General features: G+C 46.8%; 1 protein-coding gene across 1 annotated transcript in view; it reads left to right on the top strand.

Annotated features, from left to right (window-relative positions):
* The window catches only part of ACIN1 (apoptotic chromatin condensation inducer 1), a 219,613-nt gene that overhangs the window by 33,036 nt on the left and 161,900 nt on the right, over positions 1-24,677 (top strand). Inside the window, exon 3 of the mRNA XM_082244819.1 lies at positions 8,416-8,527. Coding sequence (XP_082100945.1) covers positions 8,416-8,527 — 112 coding nt within the window. The remainder of the gene's footprint in view (positions 1-8,415; positions 8,528-24,677) is intronic.

Raw genomic sequence — 24,677 nt, forward strand, 5'->3', positions numbered from 1 at the left:
TGTCTAACAATATTTTCATTGTTGTCTACATGTTTTCAGGCAGGGGGCAGGAAAAATTGTGGAAGAACACACATTAAAACAGTCACAAAAACTTGTCTTGGAGTGCCTTAAGTTTTACGGTACCACATAAAAAAAAACGTTTTAAAAAATGCATATACTTTTTGCAACACATTTCCTGTGACACCTGCAGTACCCCCAGGAAGTAAGGCATCTCTCGAAAAGGGTCACAAGCAGAAATGTTCTCTCTTCCTGATGCCATCCACAACTAGGCTGGAGTTACCCATTAACCCCAGAATTTTGTGAGAAATGTTCAAATTTTACATATAGCCTTATGCAAGCAATGCCTGTCTACTTAAAGCGGAGTTCCAGCCACCTGTCAAAAAAATAAGTAAGTAGCTACAAAAAACAGCCACTCCCCTGTCCAACGGTGCACTCACCCCAGCCATCTTTATCCTCGGTCCTCCTTTGGCAGCAACAGCATTTTCAGTATTGGCACCTGGCTGTGACAGCTTGCGGCTTCACAGCCGTGTGCCCACGATGCATTGTGAATGGTGAATGCAGTCTTCTGGGACCTGTCCGTGTCGGTTAGGAAGGAGAAAGGAGAATTTCCGCTGCCAGAATAGAAGTGGGAACAGGTACCTGTCAAAATTGGGTACCTGCTCTCTCCACCCCGCTCCTCAAAAGTGCCAATTGTGCAAGAGGAGCGGTGGGACGAGTCCTTAAAGCGGAAATTACAATTTAAGTGATTCCAGCGGCATTGGCCAGGTATGTCATATACATAGTTACCTTGGTCCAAGCTGGTCCAATTTAATTATGTAGAACTGTAGAACATGCCAAACGATCTACCGAGGGTTTCTGTACAACCAGCCTGTCTGATTATTCCCGATCAATCAGAGCCAGCACTGATCATTGTATTCTGACAGCAGGGAAGGCTCCCTGCAGTCAGAATACAATAGCACAGTGGGAGTGATTCCCCCATCCACGACTAATGTGCAGATGGGGGGGGGGGGGGGGGTGGGGGGATCCGATCCTTCTTTTTTTTTTTTTCTTCATTCAACCTGTTAGTTGAATAATGATAAAAAAAAAATTACTGTATGGGCTGCATTAGAGAGCTCTGCAAATATTATGTTCACCCTCCTGAGCAGGGACCCAGGGACTTGCTGATTGCAGAGCTATAAAACTCTCCCTATGCAGAGATACTGCTGCCTTCACACACATGGAGCAACACACTTTCTCTGCAGGCTGTTGCCAAAGAGACAGGATTTTGTTGTCACTCCAAACAAATAGGATACATTTACATTTGGCTTTCTAAGGGCCCTTTCACACGGGCGCTCCGTATGTCCGCAAATCATCCTATTTTTTTGCGGATGATTTACGGACATAATGTAAGTCTATGGCATTGCGGATGTCAGCGGAATACCATCCGCTGACATCCGATTTTCTTCCTTTCAGTTCTGTTCCGTTTTTTGGAACGGAACAGAACCCTATTTTTCCTCCGTTTAAAAAACGGAAAGGAAGGAAAATCGGATGTCAGCGGTGTCATCCACTGACATCCGCAATGCCCATAGACTTACATTATGTCCGCATATCATCCGCAAACGGATAGGATGATATGCGGACATACGGAGCGAATGACACAAATGTCATTCGCTCCGTGAAAAAAAAAAAAAAAGTCCCGCAGCGGAGCAAAACACCGGAGCGGCCGTGTGAAAGAGGCCTTACTTGTACATTAAGGCCTCTTTCACACGGCCGCTCCGGTGTTTTGCTCCGCTGCGGGACTTTTTTTTTTCACGGAGCGGATGACATTTGTGTCATTCGCTCCGTATATCCGCATATCATCCCATCCGTTTGCGGATGATATGCGGACATAATGTAAGTCTATGGGCATTGCGGATGTCAGCGGATGACACCGCTGACATCCGATTTTCCTTCCTTTCCGTTTTTTGAACGGAGGAAAAACAGGGTTCTGTTCCGTTCCAAAAAAACGGAACAGAACTGAAAGGAAGAAAATCGGATGTCAGCGGATGGTATTCCGCTGACATCCGCAATGCCATAGACTTACATTATGTCCGTAAATCATCCGCAAAAAAATAGGATGATTTGCGGACATACGGAGCGCCCGTGTGAAAGGGCCCTTAGGCTACATTCACACTGGCAATTTAGGCTGGTGCGAATTGTAGTGGCAGGATATTTCTGATTCCTGCTGCGGTTCTGAGTGGCTAGGTGCAGCTGCTGGACCTGTTCACTGTAATGACAGCTTGCCTGCAGCTATAGCTATTGCAGCTTTCTGCACAGCCAGCGATTATCTGTGGTGAGCGCAGCAAGACGTGCACACAGTGCATCTAGCAGTGCTTACCGCAGATAATCACTGGCTCTGTAGCTGCCGTTGACCTTTTATAATGGAATGGGGTCGGCGGTTGAACCGAGCTGCTCAGAGCCACAGCAGGAATCAGAAGATTCCTGCTGCTACCATTTACACCTGTCTAACTCATTGGTGTGAATGTTACCTAAAAGACACAGGATTAAGCATTCACGTATACTGGGTTATGCTGCTGTCTTTAGGATATTGGGCACTGGCAAACAAAGCTTCAAGGATAGCCCAGTATAAACCCTCCCACTCCCAGGTTGCCTCAATTTTTTGCTTTTTTGTAGAACAGACCGCTTCTCTCTTCTGAAAGAACCAAGCTGCTACTTACTTTTTTCTACTAGGAACACACTTCATTTGCTATAGAACCACTGGTCTTCCTGGGAGGCTTATAGTGTACCATGTAAGCTGTCTGACACCAACATCCCAGACCCTGAGTTGCAACATTCTTCCTTTTTAAACGGTTTGAAACCCCCTTAAAGAGTTAAATATATTGCAGCTTATTAACCCTTAGGTGTGGTGGCTGCATTTGTTTTTTCTTTTTTTTTTTTTTCAAGCTTTTTTTCCCCTTTATTTCACTTCAACCAGTAACACACTTCCTTCTTTAGGATGTCTGCTTTAAGTAGCAAAGAAGACCCCTTTGGACAGCAGCATTATCAGTCTGGTGGGACGGTATTGTTAGACTAGTAGATTTGGGCCCCTTTCACACGCTCTAACCAATCTGGCCCACCAGTCAGTTTTTCAATTGGACCTGAACGGGCCACCCATTGACCTCTATGGAGAGGCAGATGTCAGCGGACACACGCCTGGCATCCGATCCGACAAGATCTGCTGAAAACAGACAGATGGCTATATGTGCACAGGCTTTCTGTTTTCATCCGATCTCCCCATAGAGGAGAGCGGGACTCTGACAGGTCCGTCTCTGCACAGTGAGTGGAGACGGACCTGTCATCCGCCTGCTCAGAGGGGATCAACAGAGCGATCCCCGCTGAGCAAGCGGAGTCCGTCCAAACGGATCTGCCCCGTGTGACCGTGGGCCTTAAATGGATTTGATCTACAAATTGAAGCTGAACTCCAGCTAACACTTTATAAGCAATTACAGCAACAGTTTTTTTTTTTTTTTTTTTGCAAAAAATGTTACAGGTTTTACAAAGTAGCCTAACTGCTACTTTGTTAATTTTAAACTTATGCATCAAATAGAGTAATTGAGACCTTAAAGTACAGTGCTGCATGCAAGTGCCCAGTGAAACACCCGCACTATAAAATGAACCTCCAGTGCAATAAATAACACTCAAATCAATGGTATCAAAAATTAAACCAATGAAGACCGCATACAATATAAAATAGTGCTACAGTAGTGTAGGCATCACTCCTCCCCAGTGATTAAAATAAAACAAAATAAGTAGTTCAGGCAAACAAACTTCAGGCAATCTTTCCCTACTTGACGAGCGAGCGCCCCCCCCCCCCCCCATGGACCATACCAGCTCTGCACCTCCCCCACCCCAAAGCACCTTGCCCCCATGTTGATGAGGACAAGGGCCTCATCCCCACAACCCTGGCTGGTGGTTGTGGGGGTCTGTGGGCAGGGGGCTCATCGGAATCTGGAAGCCCCCTTTAACAAGGGGGCACCCCAGATCCCCTCCCTATGTGAATAGGTATGGGGTACACTGTACCCCTACCCATTCACCCCATAAAAGGCAGTGTATGTAAATAACGACAGGAGACGTTTTGGAAAGTTTATTAAAAAATCTTCATCCGGTCTTCTCCCTCTCCGCTCTTCTGGTCTTCCCCCCCCTCCGCTCTTCTGGTCTTCTCCCTCTCCGCTCTTCTAGTCTTCTGCTCTTTTGCTGTCCGCTCTTCTCTTCTTCTTCCTCCGGTCTTCCTCCAGCGATGTCTCCAGTGATTATGCCAGTCTCCGGTCTCTGCAGCTTGTTATATAGCCATTGTGGGCGTGGCCCCCGATGACGTCATCGGGAGGCCCCGTCCCCTCACGACATCATCTGTGACATGAGGGGGCGGGGCCTCCCTATGACGTCATCGGGGGGCCACGCCCACAATGGCTATATAACAAGCTGCAGAGACCGGAGAGCGGCATAATCACTGGAGACATTGTCGGAGGAGGACCGGAGGGAGAAGAGCCGAGGGCAAAAGAGCAGAAGAGCGGACAGCAAAAGAGCAGAAGACCAGAAGAGCGGAGGGGGAGAAGACCAGAAGAGCGGAGAGGGAGTAGACCGGATGAAGATTTTTTAATAAACTTTCCAAAACGTCTCCTGTCGTTTTTTACATACACTGCCTTTTATGGGGTGAATGGGTAGGGGTACAGTGTACCCCATATCTCTTCACATAGGGAGGGGGTCCGGGATCTGGGGGGCCCCCTTGATAAAGGGGGCTTCCAGATTCCGATGAGCCCCCTGCCCACAGACCCCCACAACCACCGGCCAGGGTTGTGGGGATGAGGCCCTTTTCCTCATCAACATGGGGGCAAGGTGCTTTGGGGTGGGGGGGTGCAGAGCTCCCCCTGCCCCAAAGCACCAAGACCCCCCCCCCCCCCATGTTGAGGGCATGTGGCCTGGTATGGTCCAGGGGAGGGTGGGGCCGCTCGCTCGTCCCCTCCCCTTTCCTGCCCTACCGGGCTGCGTGCTCGGATAAGGGTCTGGTATGGATTTTGGGGGGGACCCCACGCCGATTTTTAGGCGTGGGGCTTCCCTCAAATTCCATACCGGACCCGAAGGGCCTGGTTTGGAACCTAAGGGGGACCCCCACCCAGTTTTTTTGCCGTGGAGTTCCCCTTCAAGATTCTCACAGCGCAAGTCGCACCGCAAGTCGGATCATCCTCATCCGACTTGCAGTGCGACTTCCATTCAAATCAATAGGCTCCCATAGGGAACCATTGATTTTGAATGGAGGCAGAAAATACGGGGCTAAAAGCAACGTGTCCAAACGTGCAATAACGCCAATGGAAAAAGCTACTGAAAGCACGTTTAACAGCTGCTTGTTCCCGGCGTCAGAACTAGCTTTGCGGCACATTTTTTCTAACGTCCCGTGTACATGGAGCCTAAGAAGATAATCTCTCGCAAGGTCTACCATTGCACTAGGAAGGCATATTTCTCATGACAAAAAGCCTGACATCTCCATCCCTGCAAGTTCTCTGTGGGATAAACCCTGGCTTTTCTACAATTGGGTCTGGATCAACATTTGGCCTTAAGTACCATCAAGGGTCAAATCTCGATCCTGGGGATTCTCTTTCAAAGACCACTTGCTTCATACTCTTTACTATAAAGCCCCGTACACACGTACCGATCGTCGGCCGAACGATCGGTCGTCTTTTGTCCAGGGCTGTCGTGTCTGTTGAAAACTGCAAAAGACTGCACGCGAATTTTGTCGGCCAACAACAGCCGACTGCAGAAGTGATGTCATGTGATGGTTAACTTTCCTTGTCTTTTTTCTTTTCTGAGCATGCCCAGTCTTGCAAATCTGCTGTATGTCGGCCGAAATCTGTACTGACTGACGCACAATCGGCCGTTCTGTTGTCGGCGTACAAAAATTTTAATGCCTGCAGGACAGATTCTGTTCGGCCGAAAATGCGCTGTCGGCTGTCGGAAGCATCATACTAACAAACCTACAATCGGCCGATCGGTCGGCGGCCGAATATTTGCGGCCAACAATCGGTACGTGTGTACGGGGCTTATGTCTTTGTGTGGGGTTTTGCTCCTATAGAGCTCTGCGGGATCTCAACCATCATCAGTAGACTCCCCTTTATTGCCTTTTGCAGGCATATTCTCATGTCTTCTCAAACTCACGAGGCTGCCATTCTTTTGCCATCACTTTGGACCAGCTTGTTTCTAAATTGGGGGCCTTAACCTTTAAAGAACCCTTCCATATATTTCATAGGGTCAAAGTGGTTTTGAGGCTAAAATACTTTTTTCTACCCAAGCTGGTTTCTCCTTTCATCTCATCCAGGACATTGTTTTGCTTTTTCTATGTCCTGGTCCTCTCGATCAGAGGTCTCTCTCCACTATCCGGATGTAGAACACGCTTTGAGAGTTTACCTCTCGGCTTTAGCTTCTTTTAGCTGTACATAATTGCCCACTAGGGGATGACCCCTGGTCTCTTCCCAACAGGTCAGACCTGCTGTCTCAGGGTCCTCTATTCCATCCTGCTTCTCAGTCACTGACTTTAGCAGCATGGGTGTTTAAAACCAATGGCTTAAGGGATGAAAGGAGGAATCATTCTTACTTTCCTAAGAGCAAGAAAAGCCACTTCCAGAAAGATCTAAAATCCTGGTATGGACACAGGCATTTTAAACACACAGAGTACTCTGTGCCTTGTATTCTGGCCTTCCTGCAAACAAACCACCCATCGGGGAAATTCCCTTTTGATCTCTCTTAAAATTGGTTGTCTTGGTTGCTCTCATGTCTTTCAGATGTGTCTCTGACCTAGCATGTTTCTTGTAAGGAATCATTCCTTACAAAGGACAAGGTAGTCTTATGCCTAAGACCATCTTTTCTTCCTAAGGTGATATCAATCTTCCACCTCAGGAAATGCAGTGCATAGTTCTTTCATTTTTGTACCCTGCTTCAAAGCACCCAAAGGAAATTGCTCTCCACTGCCTGCACATAATCGCAGCCAAAGTCCATCTCGAAGCAACAGCTTCTGTCAGGAAGATGGACTCCCTATTGATCCTACCTTCAGGACTTTGCAAGGGACAGCCTTCTTCAAAGTCCACTATCGCTAGAAAGAGCTTACACTCTAAAAGACAAAACTCTTCCTGTACTTTTACCTACTCACTCCACCAGATCGGTGGGTGTTTCCTGTGCATTCCGAAGTTATGCCTCTGTTGCCCAGATTTGCAAGGCCACCACCTTATCTTTTTCAAATCTCTCAAAGTGATGGATGTCCAGTCTCTTGTGGATACAGCTTAAGGCTGCCGCAGCACTCTGGAGTTGGGTCTGTTGACCCTTCTTGTTGGGCCTGTTAGCAACAGTTCTGTTGGCCTGGTTGTTGCCCACCTTTTTCATTCACTGCTTTGGGATGTCCCAGGGACTATGAATATTCAACTTGTGTATGATTAAAATAAAAGTATATTTGACCTTCCTGTAAATTTCATATGCTGAAGTACGGTGCAGGCCACCTGGGTTACTGTGCAATGCTTGCTACAAAACTTGAGGACTCATGGAACTTGGCAGTGTCCAATCATCTGAATGCAGCAGCCTTTACACCATATAAATATTAAATATGTCCTTTACTGTATTTCAAGAAATGTAGTTTACAGGCAAATTTTTTTTTTTTTTTTCTGTTTTGTGCCAGGATTTAGCGCTCAACTTTTGACTTGTTCAGAACTGCCTGGCATACTTTCAAGTTGTGTTTTTTTTTTTTTTTTTTTTTCAGCTTAATATGTAATGAGCACAATAAAAAATTAATTCCCCAGTAAACTAGTTATTAAAATTTTTACCTTCGCATTTGCAGATTATAACTTATAATGCTGCTTGCTCTTGCTGTCTGTGCTGCTTCCCTGAACTTCTGGTCTTCATAGGAAAGGTTTAACAGTAGGGGAGTGCTTTTCCATCCTAGGCTATGGCGCTGTGTGTTTCTATTATTACAAGCCGTGCAGGGGAATATATTTCTACTCCCTGCATGCAAGGGTGGCTCCATAGGATGCTAAATTCGAAAGGAACCACCCTGAAACAAGAAACCTTGGCAGTGTTCATGGCACCAGCTTAAACTGGAACATAGGCAAGGATTAAAAGGTAAAGAAGCTGCATGTGCAGGTCTTTTATGTTGTGCTTAGCGATTGTTAAAGTTTGAGTACAGCTGAGGAAACATCCTTTTTAGAGCAGTTCACTGCATTGGAAGATCAAGTCCTTTTGTATAACTTGAAGGTCATGTCAGTAAATTTCAATCAAATGTGATGCGAAGACCTGTCAGAATGAAGAGATAAGTGCTTAAATAACGTTTCATGTAACGGCATGATTTTGTTAATATATGTTGTCAGCTTTGGATGCCTTGACCGTTGCAGATAAAATGATTTGTGTAACTATTTTGCCCTACAGATGGGGGAAGAAATGGGACAGAACAGCTTTATAAAGCAGTACCTAGAAAAGCAGCAGGAACTGCTACGACAACGGCTGCAGAAAGAAGCACGGGAGGCACAAGAAACTGAAGGTATAATTTTTAGAGTATTTGTGAAAGACCCTTGCTTGGGTCTGAAATTGCAATGCCTTAAATTTACCCCACGACTTGCAGGCTAAACTTTCAGCCCTGTCTCTGGGCTCAGCGACCAATAAAGATGATCTGACAGGGACCCACCTCCTCCTGCCCTCTCCTCCATTAAAAAAAGTTCAGCGGAGGTGGTTAAAGAAAATTACTACTACAGTCAGGCAACCAGCATTTATAAGTGGTCAGTAGAAGGCACAGTGATGTACGAGTACAGCGCTGCCTTCTTTCAGGGTGTGCCCCCCCCCACGGACTCAGGCTGTGGTTAGACTGAATTTTGACAGCAGGTCTTGGGGAGAGAATAAATGGATTGCTCTTTTGTTCATGTTTTAAATAAACTTTATTGGAGTTTTGCATTTTGTACACCGGAGTAAAGAAACCGAGACCATGACAATGGCATATCAACTGGTACAATTATCATTTGGATCAATCAAAATGAAAGAAGTAACAATGGGGAAGGTGGAGGGTAGGTAGGGGAGATGAGTAAAAAAAGGGGGGGTGAGGGGGAAGGGGGAGCACCAATATTTGAGACCTTCTAGAAGAGGGGGCTATTAATGAGTCCAGGTGCGACCAACATGAATCTCAGATCCGAACTTTAAAGCATGAATTTTGCGCTAAGAACCTAGTAGACTGACAGAATTGTATCAATGTATTTGTCCCATTTGCGGTGGAAATGAAGAGTCGAGTCCATGTAGGATAAAATTAGGTCCAGTTTTTCCTTGCGGAGGAGGGCTGCAAGATCTGTTTTGACGTCAGTTATATTAGGGGGGGTGGAGGGAGTAGAGGTCCATTTCTTAAGGATAGCTCTCCTGCCTGCCATATAGCAAGTGGCCAGCCAGGCTTTATTATGCTTAATCATAGATAATTGCATCCTCGGATGGCGTAACTGAGGGCCGTCCAGATATCTGAATAGTAAGGTAAAGGGGTCCTTGTGTGGGCTGAGTCCCGTTACTGTTTTAGTGAAATTTTCAAGATGATCCCAAAAAGTAGATTTATATTGACATGACCATAATCTATGTTTCAGTGAGGGTCTGTCCTGACCACACCATGAACATTGCTGGTGACCCAGTGGATGAGAAGGGGGTAGATACAGGATGTGGGCCTGGTGCATGATTTTAAATTGTTGCTCTCGCCAGAATTAGTTGGTGATGAAGGTGCAAGTGGTTTTGTATCCAGCCAGGATGTGGTCAATGGCTTTCGGTGAGTCAAAATCTTTATTCCAGGAGGTGGTTGAGCAGTTATGAAGCGGTTTAGTGAAATTGGTATTCAAAGATTTGTAAATGTCGGCAATCTTAAAGTGATGATCTTGTACAAAATTGTCCAAGAATGAGGTTTTTACCTCAGGTTTCTGGGGGGATATATGCCGGTGATGTAGTTGACTGCCTGTTGAGCGTATAGGTGGTGGTGGGAGGGTAGACTATACTGGCCCATGAGTTGTGTGAATGGCAGCGCTGAACCAGAGGTGGGATCGACGAGTTGGACAAAGTTCGTAAGACCTTGGGAGACCGAAAGACGGTAGGCTCCGTACTGCTGTGTTTGCGGGAACATGAGGTTTGCAGGAACATGGAATGTCCATGGATCGGGGGATAGCTATAAGTAAAAGAAGCGAGGCCCAGTCTTTTTCTGGTTTCCCTCCAGGCCACCAGCCTATCCGGCAAAAGCAGGTTATTTTTCAAGGCGGTGGGTAGACTATGTAGTTTGCTATGTAGCAGTGCAGGGAGGCTGTGTGGAGTAGCTAGCTGACATTCCAGATCAAAGTTTGAGTATCTGGAGAGTTTCGTTATCCAATCCAAGCTTACTCTCAAAAGGCATGCTAGGTTATAGACCCTAATGTTGGGTAAGTTTGACTTGCCCTCGTGCTTCGGTAGGAATAGTTTCTGAAGTGAAATACGGGGACAACGATCCCACCAGAGAAAAGATGAGGGCTTTATGGAGTGATTGCAGTTCCTTGTGTTTTTTATCAGTAGGGGAATGGTCTAGAGGGGATATAGTCATTTTGGGAAGCACACCATCTTATATAAGTGACGCCTACCAAAAAGGGGAATGGGGAGATCAGTCCAGTGCTTCATTTCTTTGATCATTTTTGAGATGATTGGGGGGTAATTGAGATGATAAATGGAGGAAAGGGTTTTGCCTATTTTGATCCCCAGATAGGTGATATTGTTTTTGGCAATTGGGAATATTGAAGTGGTTGACCATGGTGGTAATCGAGTATGATATAGAGGCAGGATCCAACTCTTTGAGAGGTTTATCCGCATACCTGAGCAGGCCCTGAATCCAGAGAAGATGTCTTGAATATGTGTCATGTCGTTTTGTGGGTTGGAGGTGAATATGAGGATATCGTCGGCAAAAAGTGCTGCGCAAATTTCTTGGTTACCTATTGCGACTCTGTGAAGATGTGGGTGTGTCAGAAGATGTCTAGAAAGAGGTTCTAAGGCTAAGTTAAATAACAGAGGTGATAGAGGACAACCCTGTCTGGTACTTTTGTACAATTTTCATATTGTTAGATATGTGACCAGCAGCTATCCCATTCGCTGACGGGGCTGAGCACATGGCTTTAGTCAGATGAAGGAAGGGTCCAGAGAAGCCAAAGGTCTGAAGGACCATCTGTAGCCATTGAAAGTTCACATTGTCAAATGCTTTTTCTGCATTGAGTGTGATAATTTGCTAGGTCACTAGAAGGGTTGGCTCTTGCATATTCTAGGACTGTAAGAACTTTTCGTATATTGGCTGTGGCTGAATGTCCTTTTATGAAGCCTGCTTGTGTCTGATGTATCAGAGTTGGCATTATTAACACCAATCTCTGTGCAAAGATTTTGGATAGTAATTTGAAATCGTGATTAAGCAGGGAGATTGGACGGTGGGATCCCGGCTCTGTAGGGTCTTTTCCCTTTTTTTGGGATGCCCTTTATTTGGGATTAATTTAATATGTGGTTGGAAGCCTGAAGGGAGATATTGACCCCCATCTACAATTGATTGGAAGACAGAGCGTAGCATTGATGAAATTGTGGTGGTGGGGGGGGGGGCATTTTGTAAAATTCTGATGTAAAGCAGTCAGGGCCCAGGGCTTTGCCATTAGCCAGGGAGGGGATTGCGGTGGTAACCTCTAAAGGGTGATCGGTGCATTTAGTTGATCTAACAGTGATTGGTTCAGTTTTGGGAGAGGAACTCGATCTAGGAAACCTTATGCCTTGTCTTTGTCTATGGGGCTAGGGCCATAAAGATTTGCATAAAAGTTTTCAAGTATAAGGTTTATATCCTTGGGAGATGAGGTGGGCTTGCCGTGCGTGTTTTTCAAGGATATGATATGAGGGGGGTGGGGCGGTGTCCTTTGCTTAAACTGGCTAGAAACTTCCCTGCTTTGTAACCATATTTATGGTATTGAAGGTCTAGAAAGGATTTGTGCAACTGTTCCTGAGCTTCAGCCTAGTGATCAAAAAGAGCTTTAGCTTTTCTCCAGGTTGTCCTATGATCTGTGGTATTGTGTAGAGCCAACTGGCTTTGTGCTGTATGCAAAGCGGTGCTCGCTTCTGTGTATTGCTTACTAATGTTCTTTTTGTATCCCACCGTAAAGGCAAGGATTCTGCCATGGAGCACTGCCTTGCCTGCTTCCCAAAAAAGATTAGGGCTATTGCAGTGATTTGAATTAGTAGCTACATAGTCTGACCATGTGTTTTGTATAATGTCGTGTAACTGCCGATTATTTGATAAAAATGATGGGAACCTCCAAGTTTTGACTGAGTTTTGTGGTAAAACACCCAATAAGTTGAACGTGATTGGGGCGTGGCCAAAAATTGCAATTTCATGTATATGAGAATTTGAAGCATATTGTAGCCGTGTATGATTACAGAGGAGATAGTCCAGTCTTGTCAAAGTATGGTGTTTGGGGGGGGGGAGAAAAAGGGTATAATCTTTGTCCTCCTGATGGGTCAACTTCCAGAGGTCGGTGAAATGTAGGCTGTCTGCGAATTGTCAGTGGGGTGTCGGTCCCAGCATGAGAGATGGTCTGCGGGTATCTCCTGCAGGAATTATCCACTAGCAGATGCATTACCGAATTAAAATCGCCTCCTGTGAGGAGGGGGAGGTGCATGAAGGGAGCTAGGTGTGACGTCAACTGTTGGAAGAATAACTTGGATGGGGAGTTTGGGGCATAAACGTTTGTGAGGGCCCAATGTCGAGAATCTATCTTGAGTGTGATGGTAAGGATATGGCCCTCAGTGTCATGACTGGTCGATAAGACTTCACAGGGTAGAACATTTTTGTGGATGAAGGTAACTACTCCCGCCTTGCCCTTAACCGCTGCTGAGCCATGGACTTGGCCTACCCACAGTTTTCGCAGACGGGAAAAGTCTGCTTCTGTTAAGTGTGTTTCCTGCAGTAGAGCAATGTCATTTTTGAGACGTTTCAGATGTCGCAGGATGGCCATGCGCTTAGGGGGGGAGCGGAGCCCTTTAACATTCCAGGATGTAATTCTCATACTGGACTGGGTATATAAGGAGGTGTTGAGTGCTGAGCTAATAAGGTACTTCCAGGAAAAAAGAGGGGGTGAGGTGAAGGTGTACGCATGTCGCCTAGGGGTTGGTGTTGCGGGTGATGGTGCTTGCCATTCGAGAGGTGAGGGTTGGAGAGATAACTAGTGAGACATACAGTTAGGGGGAATAACAAACTATAACAGAAACATACCATGTAAAGTGTTGACTTCTCTTTCTTCCACATGTGTACCATCATGGGACGGACAGCGTTACCAGAGACGTGTGGGTTATACCCCCATGGACTTCGGATATTTTGGGTGTCACCCGGAGGGTGGATCAGGCAATTGGGCCCTAAATGCAATGTGGTGGTTCCTCAGCGTTTCGCTCAAAGGTACCCCATTGAAGAGTCCCTGTTAAAAAAAAGTGGACGGTCCCACCTGTGGTGGATTCTCAGGTTTCCAAGCTGAACAAATCCACTCTAATTCCAGTGGAGGCTTTTAAGGACCCTTTTGATAGGAAAGCGGAGACCTTGGTCCGGCAGATGTTTACTACGGCCGGTTTGGTCCTTAAGCCGGTGTTCACCATCGCCTTGGTGTCCCAGACCTTGAGAAAGTGGTCTAAGCTTTTGCGCCAGGATCTGGAGGGGGGGGGGGGGGGGACGACAGCTTCCCTCGGCCTGTGCGGAGCTGGCTGGTCAGTTGGTCCAGGAGTTACAGTTTTTATGCCTCCCTGGATGCGGCTCCCTTAGTTTCTAGGCTGTCCGTGACAGCAGTGATCCTTCGGCGCATGATGTGGTTGAAATGCTGGTCTATGGACCAAGCTTCCAAGAAGGCCTTATCGGATCTCCCCTTTGTGGGGGATCGTCTGTTTGGGTCTTCCCTGGATGAAATCATTAAGGGAGTCACAGGATGGAAGAGTACTATCCTCTCACAGGCATCCAGGGGCAAGGAGTCTCATTTCAGATGTGGTCCTTTTTTCTTGGCTCATAAGAGGCTTTTTCGTCCCTCAGGGTCCAAGACCAAGGATCCAAATCTGTTAGGACAGTCTCCGAAGTTTCCAAGAGGGCCTGGTAAGCCTAAAGCAGGTCCTTCCAGACCTGCAGACAAGTACTCTTCTGCCTGATGGGGCACCATCACCTGTATCTGGGGTGGGGGGACGTCTTTGTTTTTTTTTTTTTTCTGGACCCATAAACCTCTCTGGTTCAAGACAGGTGGGTCCACGAGATGATTCCGTCCAGTTACAAGATCGAATTTCAGTCTTATCCTCCAGAGAGGTTTTTTCCTTTCAACCAGCGTTTGTCCCCAGACTGCCTGCGTGGTCTCTTCGGGGCGGTACAAGATTTCCTACTACAGTGGGTGATTGTACCGGTTCCAAACTCGGAACGTGTTTTTTTTTTTTTTTAATATAAACCTGTTTACAGTTACCAGGAAGGAAGGCAACGTTCGTCCAATCCTGGACCTCAAAGCCCTAAACCGCTTTGTGCGGGTAAAGAAGTTCCGGATGGAGTCCTTGCGTACGGTAGTGGCATCCCTTCATCAAGGGGATCTTCTGGCCTCTATCGATAACAAGGGCGTTTACCTCCCATATCCCGATATATGTCGATCATCAGCGCTTCCTCCGTTTTGCCGTGGGCTAGAAACATTATCAATTTGTTACCCTTTGGTCTCGCTTCAGCTCCTCGGGTATTCACGAAAGTGGTGGCCCCGGTGTTGGCATTTTTGCGACAGCTGGGGATTACGATACTGCGGTACCTGGACAATCTTCTCCAACTGCTCTAAATGACAAGCTGGACATCACTTTGCGGACTCTGCGTGAGTTGGGTTGGAGTTTGAATTTCAAGAAACCTGCTCTGGTTCCATCCACCAAGTTGGGCTATCTGGGCCTGACTCTGGACTGGGACTCGGCCTCAGCAAGGGTATTTCTTCCTCTGGACAAGCTCCAGAAGCTGCAGGATGCCATTCGACTTCTGTTGTCCAGCAATCGGTCGTCTCTCAGGACTTGAATGCGAGTGCTGGGCCTGATGGTGTCTACCTTCAAGGCAGTTCCGTTTGCACAGTTCCACACAAGACCTCTGCAGAGAGAGATTCTTGCCAAGTGGGACAATAATCCACAGTCTCTAGACAATGTAATTGTGTGGAGCGGGGGGTACGAGAGGGTCCCTGCTCTGGTGGCTTTGCTTTCCGGCTCTTCAACAGGGAAAATCCTTCCTTCCCCTGTGCTGGACGGTGGTCACCACGGATGCCAGCCTGTCCGGATGGGGAGGTGTCATGGGCACAGAATGTGCTCAGGGGGTTTGGACTCTTGAGGAGTCCAGACTACCAATCGATGTACTGGATTTCCAGCGATCAGACTTTGTCTGACCCATTGGGCAGTTCATCTTCAAGGCTGTCCGGTACGGATTCAATCGGACAATGCCACGGCCGTAGCATATGCTAATCACCAAGGGGGCACAAAAAGTGTCCTAGCAGCTCGGGAAGTAGCCGGCATTCTAAGGTGGGTGGAACATTTAGTTCCAGCTCTCTCTGCTGTACATATTTCAGGGGTGGAAAATTAGCAGGCAGATTACCTCAGTCCTTGGACCAGGGAGAATGGTCACTTCATCTGGAGGTGTTTCATCAGCTGTGTCTCTGCTGGGGAACTGCTGAGGTGGACCTGTTGCCCTCTCGCCTCAACAGCAAGGTGCAGAGATTCGTAGCAAGGTCTTGGGATCCTCCAGCCAACGTCACAGATGCACTGGTGGCTCATTGGGGCTAGTACCGTCTAAAATACGCCTTTCCCCGCTGAAACTTCTGCCTGAGACTTCTGCGAAGGATCGAGGCAGAAGGAATTCTGGTCATCCTACTGGCCCCACACTGGCCTTGCCGGTCTTGGTACGCAGATCTATTTCGGCTGGTTGCCGATGTCCCTTGGCGACTCCCTCTCAGGGAAGACCTATTGGCCCAAGAGCCGATCTTTCATCCTGCTTTACAATCGCTGGTTTTAACGGCTTAGCTGTTGAAAGCCAGGTGCTGAAGGATAGGGGGTTGTCTGACTCTGTGATTCCCACGCTGTTAAAGCTAGAAAATCTACCTCCTAGGAAGAAGATTTACCTTTGCGTCTGGCAGTCATACATTGCGTGGTGAGAGTCTCTGGCGGTTTCTACCCGTTCCTTTTCAGTGGCTCAAATTTTGGCATTCCTCCAAAGAGGGGTGGAACAGCGCCTGGCCTTGGGTACCATCAAGGGCCAGGTTTCGGCCTTGACGATTTTCATTCGATGTCCTTTGGCTACGCATGCTTTGGTTCGCACTTTTATTTAGGGGGGTTCGCCACTTGGCTCCACCTGTGCGGTCTCCGTTGCCTCCGTGGGATCTCAATTTGGTACGGTCGGTTCTTCAGAAACTGCCTTTCGAAAATATTTGTGAGATTCCTTTGCTTACATTGTCCCACAAGGTAGCCTTCTTGGTAGCGATTACTTCTGCATGCAGAGTGTCGGAGCTGGCTGCTTTGTCTTGTCGTTCCTTTTTTGGTGGTTCACAGAGATAAAGTGGTGCTTCGCCCTTGTCAGTCATTCCTTCCTAAGGTTGTCTCTGGTTTCCATCTGAATGAAGACATTGTGTTGCCCTCCCTCTGTCCTAAGCCTAAGCATCCTAAGGAGATTGCTTTGCATTCCCTGGATGTGGTTCAGGCGATCGGGTGTACTTGGCGGCAACCAAGTCATTTAGAAAATCAGACTCCCTTTTTGTTCTGACGGATGGACCTCGCAAGGAGTTGGCGCGTCTGCTACAACCATTTCTAGATCTATCTGACTGATGGTAGTACAGGCGTATTCAATCAAGGGTCAGGTTCCCCCTTTGCCTGTTAAGGCACATTCTACACGGGTGTTTGGTGCCTCCTGTGCCTTCCGCCATCAGGCGTCAGTAGTGCATGTTTGCAAGGCGGACACCTGGTCGTCTGTGCACACTTTCAAATAATTTTATTAACCAAATGTGCTGGCATCTGCGGATGGTTTTGCAGGCCACTATTTGAGAGGACTAGTCCTCTATGAGGGTGTATCTTTTTCTTATGTGAGGTCCATGTTACCTGGTTGGCTAGGTTTAGCCTTTTTTGGATTTTTTTTTTTTTTTTTTTCAGCTGTGTTTTTTTTTCCCACCTATCATGTTTAACACTGCTTTGGGACGTCCCAATGGTCAAGAAGATTCTGGAGCTGTGTCCGTCAATGAACGAAAGAGAAAACTGGATTTTTGTCTTAAGGCCCGTACACACGTACCGATCGTCGGCAGACAAGCGTCGGCCGACGAACGATCTGCCGATTATACGCTTGTTAGTATGATGCCTCCGACAGCCGTCAGCGCACATTCTGCCGACAAGAATCTGTCATGCAAGCATTAAAATTTTTGTATGCCGACACCAGAGCGGCCGATTGTTCGCCAGTCAGTACAGAATTCGGCCGACAGGCCGCAGATTTGCAAGACTGGGCATGCTCAGAAAAGAAAAAACACAGGGAAAGTTAACCATTACATGACATCACTTCTGTAGTCGGCAGACAAAATTCTTGTGCTGTCTTTGCACTTTTCAACAGACACCGACAGCCCGGGGACAAAAGACAGCAGATCGTTCGCCGAAGATCGGTACATGTGTACGGGGCTTTAAAGTAAAATCCTTTTCTTTGATGTTCATTGACGGACACAGCACCCACCCCTCTATTGAGTTGGGTTACTTTTTCTTCTGACACTGTTTGCAACTAAAGAGAATGCCTATAGCAGGAAGTGGGAGTATACCACCTGGCACTGCCCCATAGGTGTGGTAAAGCTTTTTCCTGCCTAGTGTCCTACTCCCAATGGTCAAGAAAATTCTGGAGCTGTGTCCATCAATGAACATCAGAGAAAAGGATTTTATGGTAAGAAAAAAATCCAATTTGTTGGTAAAAAGCAGGACAGAATACACTTGTTAGGCGCGCACTTTACCCCTTGAATGCCCTGAGATGTTAACCCCTTCCCAGCCACTGAATTGGTGTCACTGGTGTTGTCATTGTTAGTCAGTTCCCACCCAGTCATCACTGCCATTACTAAAAAAAAAAAAAAAAAAATATTACCAATATATATATACATCATAGTTTGTAGACGCCATAGTTTGTAGACGCCATAACTTTCACACAAACCAATCAATATACACTTATTGGGATTTTTTTTATTCCCAAAGACATGCAGCAGAATAAATTTTGGCCTATATTTATGAAGAATATTTTTTTGTTTTATACCAGAGAGTAAAACCTATTTATTTTCAACATTTTCAGTCTATTTTTCCATTTATATAACAAAAAATGAAAAAACCCAGTGGTGATAAAATGCCACCAGACGAAAGCTCTATTTGTGTGAAAAAAAAATTACTGTACAATGTTGCGTGACCACGCAATTACCAGTTAAAGAAGCAGAGTGCTAAATAGCAAAAAATGGCCTGGTTTTTAAGGGGGTAAAACCTCCTGGAGTTCAAGTGGTTAATACAGAAGCAGCTTACATTATCTCAGAAGTTACTTAGTGCATAAACTTATCACCACAGCATAAAGAGAGGAGCCTGTCAAAGCAATACAAAAGCATTTAGATATAAATATGCACAAAGAAGACTGCATTAGCAGCGCTATGAATGTGTATTCCTCATCCGATGCCTTTTAAAGAGTCCAGGATAATTACACCATGTGAATCTCTTAATGTGATCCAACTTCTCAGAATAATCAGGTGATGATCTATACACCATCAGTGATTCCCTTCACCACACCTCGTGAGGAGCCGCTCCCTATGGATGTTACACCCACTAGATCCCTATGGAAAAAGCCCCTTTTAAGCAAAGGGTCTTGTCTCCTATATATTCATCCAACTAATATTTTTACTTTCTGAATTCAAAGATGTCCTCCACATCTCCTCATGGGTTCATTTGAAATGGCTGCCTATGTTTTGCAGACAGCCTTGTGTGTGTGTGTGTGTGTGTATACGAAAGCATGTCACTTTTTTTTTTTTTTCACAACTTTTTTTGCCTAAGATAAAAAAACTTGTGCTAAAGCTCTTAAACTTGAATTCGGACTATGGGTAAAAAGCATTGTAACAGGTTGCATCACACAGGTAATTGATATTTCTATAGTTCAATTTTAAGGTAAAATAAGACAAATTGGCACGCTGGTGCAGCTGTGCACAGTACCCAATTGGTTTCTAACTTCAGCATGTTCAGTTCAATTCAACTTTGACAATAAAACTGGAAGCGGATTGGTTTTCTATGCAGAGCTATCCAGATTTTGCTTGCGCTAGTTTTAGTAAATCTTCCCCCATTATGTCATAAAATTAAAAAATCATCAGGTATTTTAGGTTACTTAGTGCACAACAGTCACCTTTTTGTTCCTTAGGATTAAGTACTTTTTAAAATGATTGCAGCAACTGTTTAAAGCGGATCTTACCTCTCCCAATCAACATTGCCTATTTTTAATCCTCATGTTGCTAGCATTAGTAATTGGATAGGAAAATATACCATATTTACTTGTGTTCAACTTCTTTTGTTTTCACATTACTTCACTTCCTGTTTTTTTGCCTAGGCAAATGTCATACATCCCAGGAGTCTTCAGGAGGGGAGGAAAGAAGGCAGGAGGGGTTTTCTCAGCTTGGCACATTCTCCTGTATAAATGCCTGATTTAAGGGCAGATGGATTCCAGGAAGTAAATGCTACATAAATCATTTGCCCTTACTCAAGATGGGCATGGTCAGGCTGAGTTGGAGGAGGGATTTGTCTTTTTCAAAGGGATTTCTCAGGGGGGGGGGGGGAAAGCAGGAAGACATAGATGGGGAGTTTGTTTTCAATATTGAAATTGAATAAAATAGTGTTTCTCTTCGTTCATTGACGGACACAGCTCCTTAGATTCTTGACCAGTGGGTTATACTGCCCCTTACGGGAGTAGGAAACTGGGCAGAGAAAATAACTAGATTACGCCTATTGGCAGTCCCTGGAGGTATACTGCCTCTCTCTGCTATAGGTATTCCGTTTTTTTCTGCCTAGTCATGAGTAAGGACCTAGTTCCTTGCTGGGATCTCTGGTCCTGGCAATTTTTTCTTTTAAATAGCTTTTTTTCTCCCAGCTTTTTTCCTGTGTGATCTACAATCAACTGCAGGACTGGGTGATGGGCTTGACAATCTAGAGCCAGTGGCCACCCCAGTCTGGCCAACGAGCGCGCGCAGACCACAGCTCCATGCTAGGTTGGGCGCAACATAGCCCCACTGGACGGGGGCTGGCCTACAAGTTAAATGTCTGGTGAAGTTGCATACAACCAGGCTTTGACCTGCTTCGCAGCTTTCCTCCTAGCCGACAGCCCCCCATTTAGATGGCAAAGGGGTTCTGTCTGCAGCAGTTCCCATCTGGTTTACTGTATAGTGAGTAGCTGTCCTCCTCTCTCCCCCTGGAGGGTTTTGGGGTGGACATGTCCCCTCTCAGGAGAAGGTTAAACCCTCGGGTTCCCCTCTTTCCCATTAGGGCCCCCCCTCTGCTTTCTGGTGGTATCTCTCGATACCCCTTTAAAGAATCCCTCCTTAAAAAGTGGACTGTTCCATCGGTGGTGGACCCCCCCCCCCCCCCCCCCCGGTTTCAAGTTTAAATAGGGCGACCATGATCCTGGTTGAGGAATCACTGGCCTTTAAGGATTCGGGTGACAGAAAAGCAGAGGCTGTGGCCCACAATATGTTCACTGTTGCGGGTTCAACGCTTAGGCCGGTCTTCACCATCGCCCTGGTGTCACAGACTCTGACCGAGTGGGCAAAACATTTACGCTGTGACCTGGAGGGTGAGCAGCTCCCCCCTGCCCTTGTTGAGCTGGTAAACCAGTTGGTCCAGGGGTTGCAGTTTATCTGTGATGCCTCTTTGGCTGTGGCTCCCCAGATTTCTATACTGTCTGTTTTGGCAGTGGTCCTTAGGCGTGTTTTGTGTCTTAAGTGGAGTTGAGTGAACACCTGGATGTTCGGGTTCGGCGGGTTCGACCGAACTTGAAAAAAAAGTCCGGGTTCGTGACCCGGACTTAACCCGAACTTTGTCCCGATCCCTGAACCCCATTGAAGTCAATGGAGACCCAAACTTTTGAGCACTAAAATGGCTCTAAAATAAACATGGAAAGGGCTAGAGGGCTGCAAATGGCATCAAAATCATCTTAAGAGCATGGCAAGTGCTCTGCAAACAAATGTGGATAGGGAAATGACTTAAAAGAACAGAAAAAACAGAAAAATAAAAAATAATCTTCTTGAATGATGTAGGAGGAGGACGAGGGCTATATGGAGTAGGAGGTTGAGGTGGCGGTGTAGGTGGAAGCGGCGGTGGAGGAGGACGAGGTAGCCAACACTGGTTTTGTTTTTAATTTTATTTCTTTCTAAATTGGGGTACGCCCCAAAAAGAGTGAGAAAGATCAAAAATACAACAATGGCTGGGTAAGGCCGATATACATGTCTATTCTGCACAAGGTACAGACAAGTCCTGGGATCCATGCCTGGTTCATTTTAATGAACGTGACCTTGTCCACGTTGGCTATGGACAGGTGGCTGCGCTTGTCTGTGATAACGCCCCCAGCCGTGCTAAATACACGTTCAGATAATACACTGGCTGCAGGGCAGGCCAGCACCTCCAAGGCGTAAAGGGCAAGCTCAGGCCATGTGCCCAGTTTGGAGACCCAGAAGTTGAAGGGGGCAGACCCGTCATTCAGTACATCTAGGCGTGTGCACACATACTGCTCCACCATGTTAGTGCTGGGTCGTGGTGCTGCTGGTGGAGCTCCTGTTGCAAGGAGAGGACGTGGTCGATCTGTGCCAGCTACACGCGCAAGTGAAACGCCTTTCTCAGCTGCGAGTAGGCGACAGAACCTTACAGCAGTATTTGGCAGGGCCTAATGCGCCTCTACAAATGTTGAGGCCAAAACAAGTACAGGTGATAGTAGATTGGGTTGCTGACAGTGCCTCCAGTTCCTTCACATTGTCTCCCACCCAGACTTCTGCTGAAAGGTCAGAGTTGGCACCTGCAGCTGATGTCCATCAATCTTTCACCTCACCCCCTTGCAAATCAGCCAAGCAGTCTGAGCCCCAAGTCATGCAGCAGTCTCTTCTTCTTTTTGATGACTCTGTCAGCATGGTTTCCCAGGGCCATCCACCTAGCCCTGCCCCAGAAGTGGAAGAGATTGAGTGCACCGATGCCCAACCACTTATGTCTCAAGATGAGTACATGGGAGAAACCATCGCAGCACGTCTCGGATGATGACGAAACACAGGTGCCAACTGCAGGGTGCAAAAGCGGAGCGGCCGTGCCCTAGACACTACGCCTGCTACTGCCCAACGCAGCAAGGGACCGAGCACACCAAAGCCAGCTCAAAGGAGTTCCCTAGCGTGGCAGTTCTTCAGACAATGTGCTGATGACAGGACACGAGTGGTTTGCAATCAGAGCCTGAAGCGAGGCATAAACCTTCTCAACCTGAGCACAACCTGCATTACCAGGCATCTAAGTGCAAAGCACGAGCTGCAGTGGAGTAGACACCTCAAAAACCAAGAAAGGTCTCTGGCTCCTCCTGCTTCCTCTTCTGCTGCTGCAGTCTTGGCCTCTTCATCCACCTCTGTAGTGAGAGTGGCACCTGCCACCCCGCAAACAGAGGATCTGCCAGCAAAACCACCACCTGGGTCACCCAACAACCATCTCCACAATGTCCTGTGGAAGCGTTCAGCTTTCTATCTCCCAAAAACTGGAGCGGAAGATGAAGTACCCCCCCCGCCCCCCCACCCACCCACAATCCCTGGCATTTCAAAATTCCTGGCCTTTGAAATGCTGTCATTCCGTCTGGTGGAGAAGCAGAGTTTTAAAAGCCTTGTGGCGGTGGCTGTCCCACAGTACGTCGTGCCCAGCCGCCACTTCTTTTCCAGGCAAGCCATCCTTTCCCTGCACAACCAAGTGGGTGACAAAATCAGGTATGCACTGCGCAACACCATCTGTGGCAAGGTCCACCTAACTACGGATACGTGGACCAGTAAGCACGGTCAGGGACGTTATATCTCCCTAACAGCACACTGGGTAAATGCAGTTGCGGCTGGGCCTGAGGCGGATAGCAGTTTGGCGCATGTCCTTCCACTACCGAGGATTGCAGTGCGCTTCAGTTTGCCTCCTGTTCCTAACTCCTCCTACTCCGCTTCCTCATCCTCTACCGCCTCCTCATCCCGTCAGCGTAACACCTTCACCACCAACTTCAGCACAGCCAGGAGTAAACGACAGCAGGCAGTTTTAAAACTTGACTTTTTGGGAGAAAAAACCACACATTGCGCAGGAGTTGTGGAGGGGCATTGAACAGCAGACCGATGAGTGGTTGGTGCCAGTGAGCCTCAAGCCCGGCGGCCTGGTGGTGTGCGATAATGGGCGAAATCTCATAGCAGCTCTGGGCCTAGCCGGTTTGACACACATCCCTTGCCTGGCGCATGTGCTGAATTTGGTGGTGCAGAGGTTCCTTAGAAATCACCCTGATATGTCAGAGCTGCTGCAGAACGTGCGGGCCGTCTGTGTGCACTTTTGGCGTTCTCACCCTGCCGCTGCTCGCCTGTCAGCGCTGCAGCGTAACTTCGGCCTTCCCGTTCACCGCCTCATATGTGACGTGCCCACAAGGTGTAACTCCACCTTGCACATGCTGCCCAGACTGTGCAAGCAGCAACAGGCCATAGTGGAGTTTCAGCTGCAGCACGCACGCATGAGTCGCTCTGCGGAACAGCACCACTTCACCACAAGTAACTGGGCCTCCATGCGAGACCTGTGTGCCTTGTTGCGCTGTAAAATATGCAGACTAGGCTGCAATGTAATCTTTTTTCCCTAAATGGGTGTTTATTGACTAGCGGACTAGAACAACAGTATACAACGGGTGTATCTCACACGTACAGATACAGACTAGGCCGCAATTTAATATTTTTTCCCTAAATGGGTGTTTATTGAATAGCGGACTAGAACAACAATATCCAACGAGTGTATCTCACACGTACGGATACAAACGAAGCCGCAATTTAATGTTTTTTTTATCGCAATGCGCAATACAACAGTATGCAATGGGTGGATCTCACTGTAACATATGCGGACAGGGCCGCAATCAACTTTTTTTGCCCCTAAATGTTTTTTTTTTTATTGCAAGGCGCAATACAACAGTATGCAATGGGTGTATCGCACTGTGATGTATGAATGAAAAACTGAAAATAATTGTCCCCTTAATTGGTGCTTGTTGAATAGCAGATTTGAAATGCAGTGTCTGTTTAAATGCTGTAAGTCCCAGTAAATTATGAAGGAAAAAAGTTTTTTCTTCTTAAAATGCAGATTAAGCAGACACATATGCACTGAGGTTGCATGAAATGTGCAGCACCGCACGCCTAACACGTTGGATACTGTTCTATTCTGCTATAGAATAAAAAAAATAAAATAAAAAAACCCATTTGAATGAAAAACTGAAAAATAATTTTTTTACCCTAAATACTATAAAAGAATTCTTTTCCCCTCACATTGGTGCTTTTTGAAGAGCAGGTTAGAAAAGCAATGTCTGTCTGACATACAGTCTTTAAAGTTAAATATGAAGTAAAAAATGTTTTTTCTCTTTTAACCACTTAAGCTCGGAGGATTTGGCT

Source organism: Pelophylax lessonae, assembly GCF_965119305.1.
Source record: "Pelophylax lessonae genome assembly, chromosome: 1".
NCBI lineage: Eukaryota > Metazoa > Chordata > Amphibia > Anura > Ranidae > Pelophylax > Pelophylax lessonae.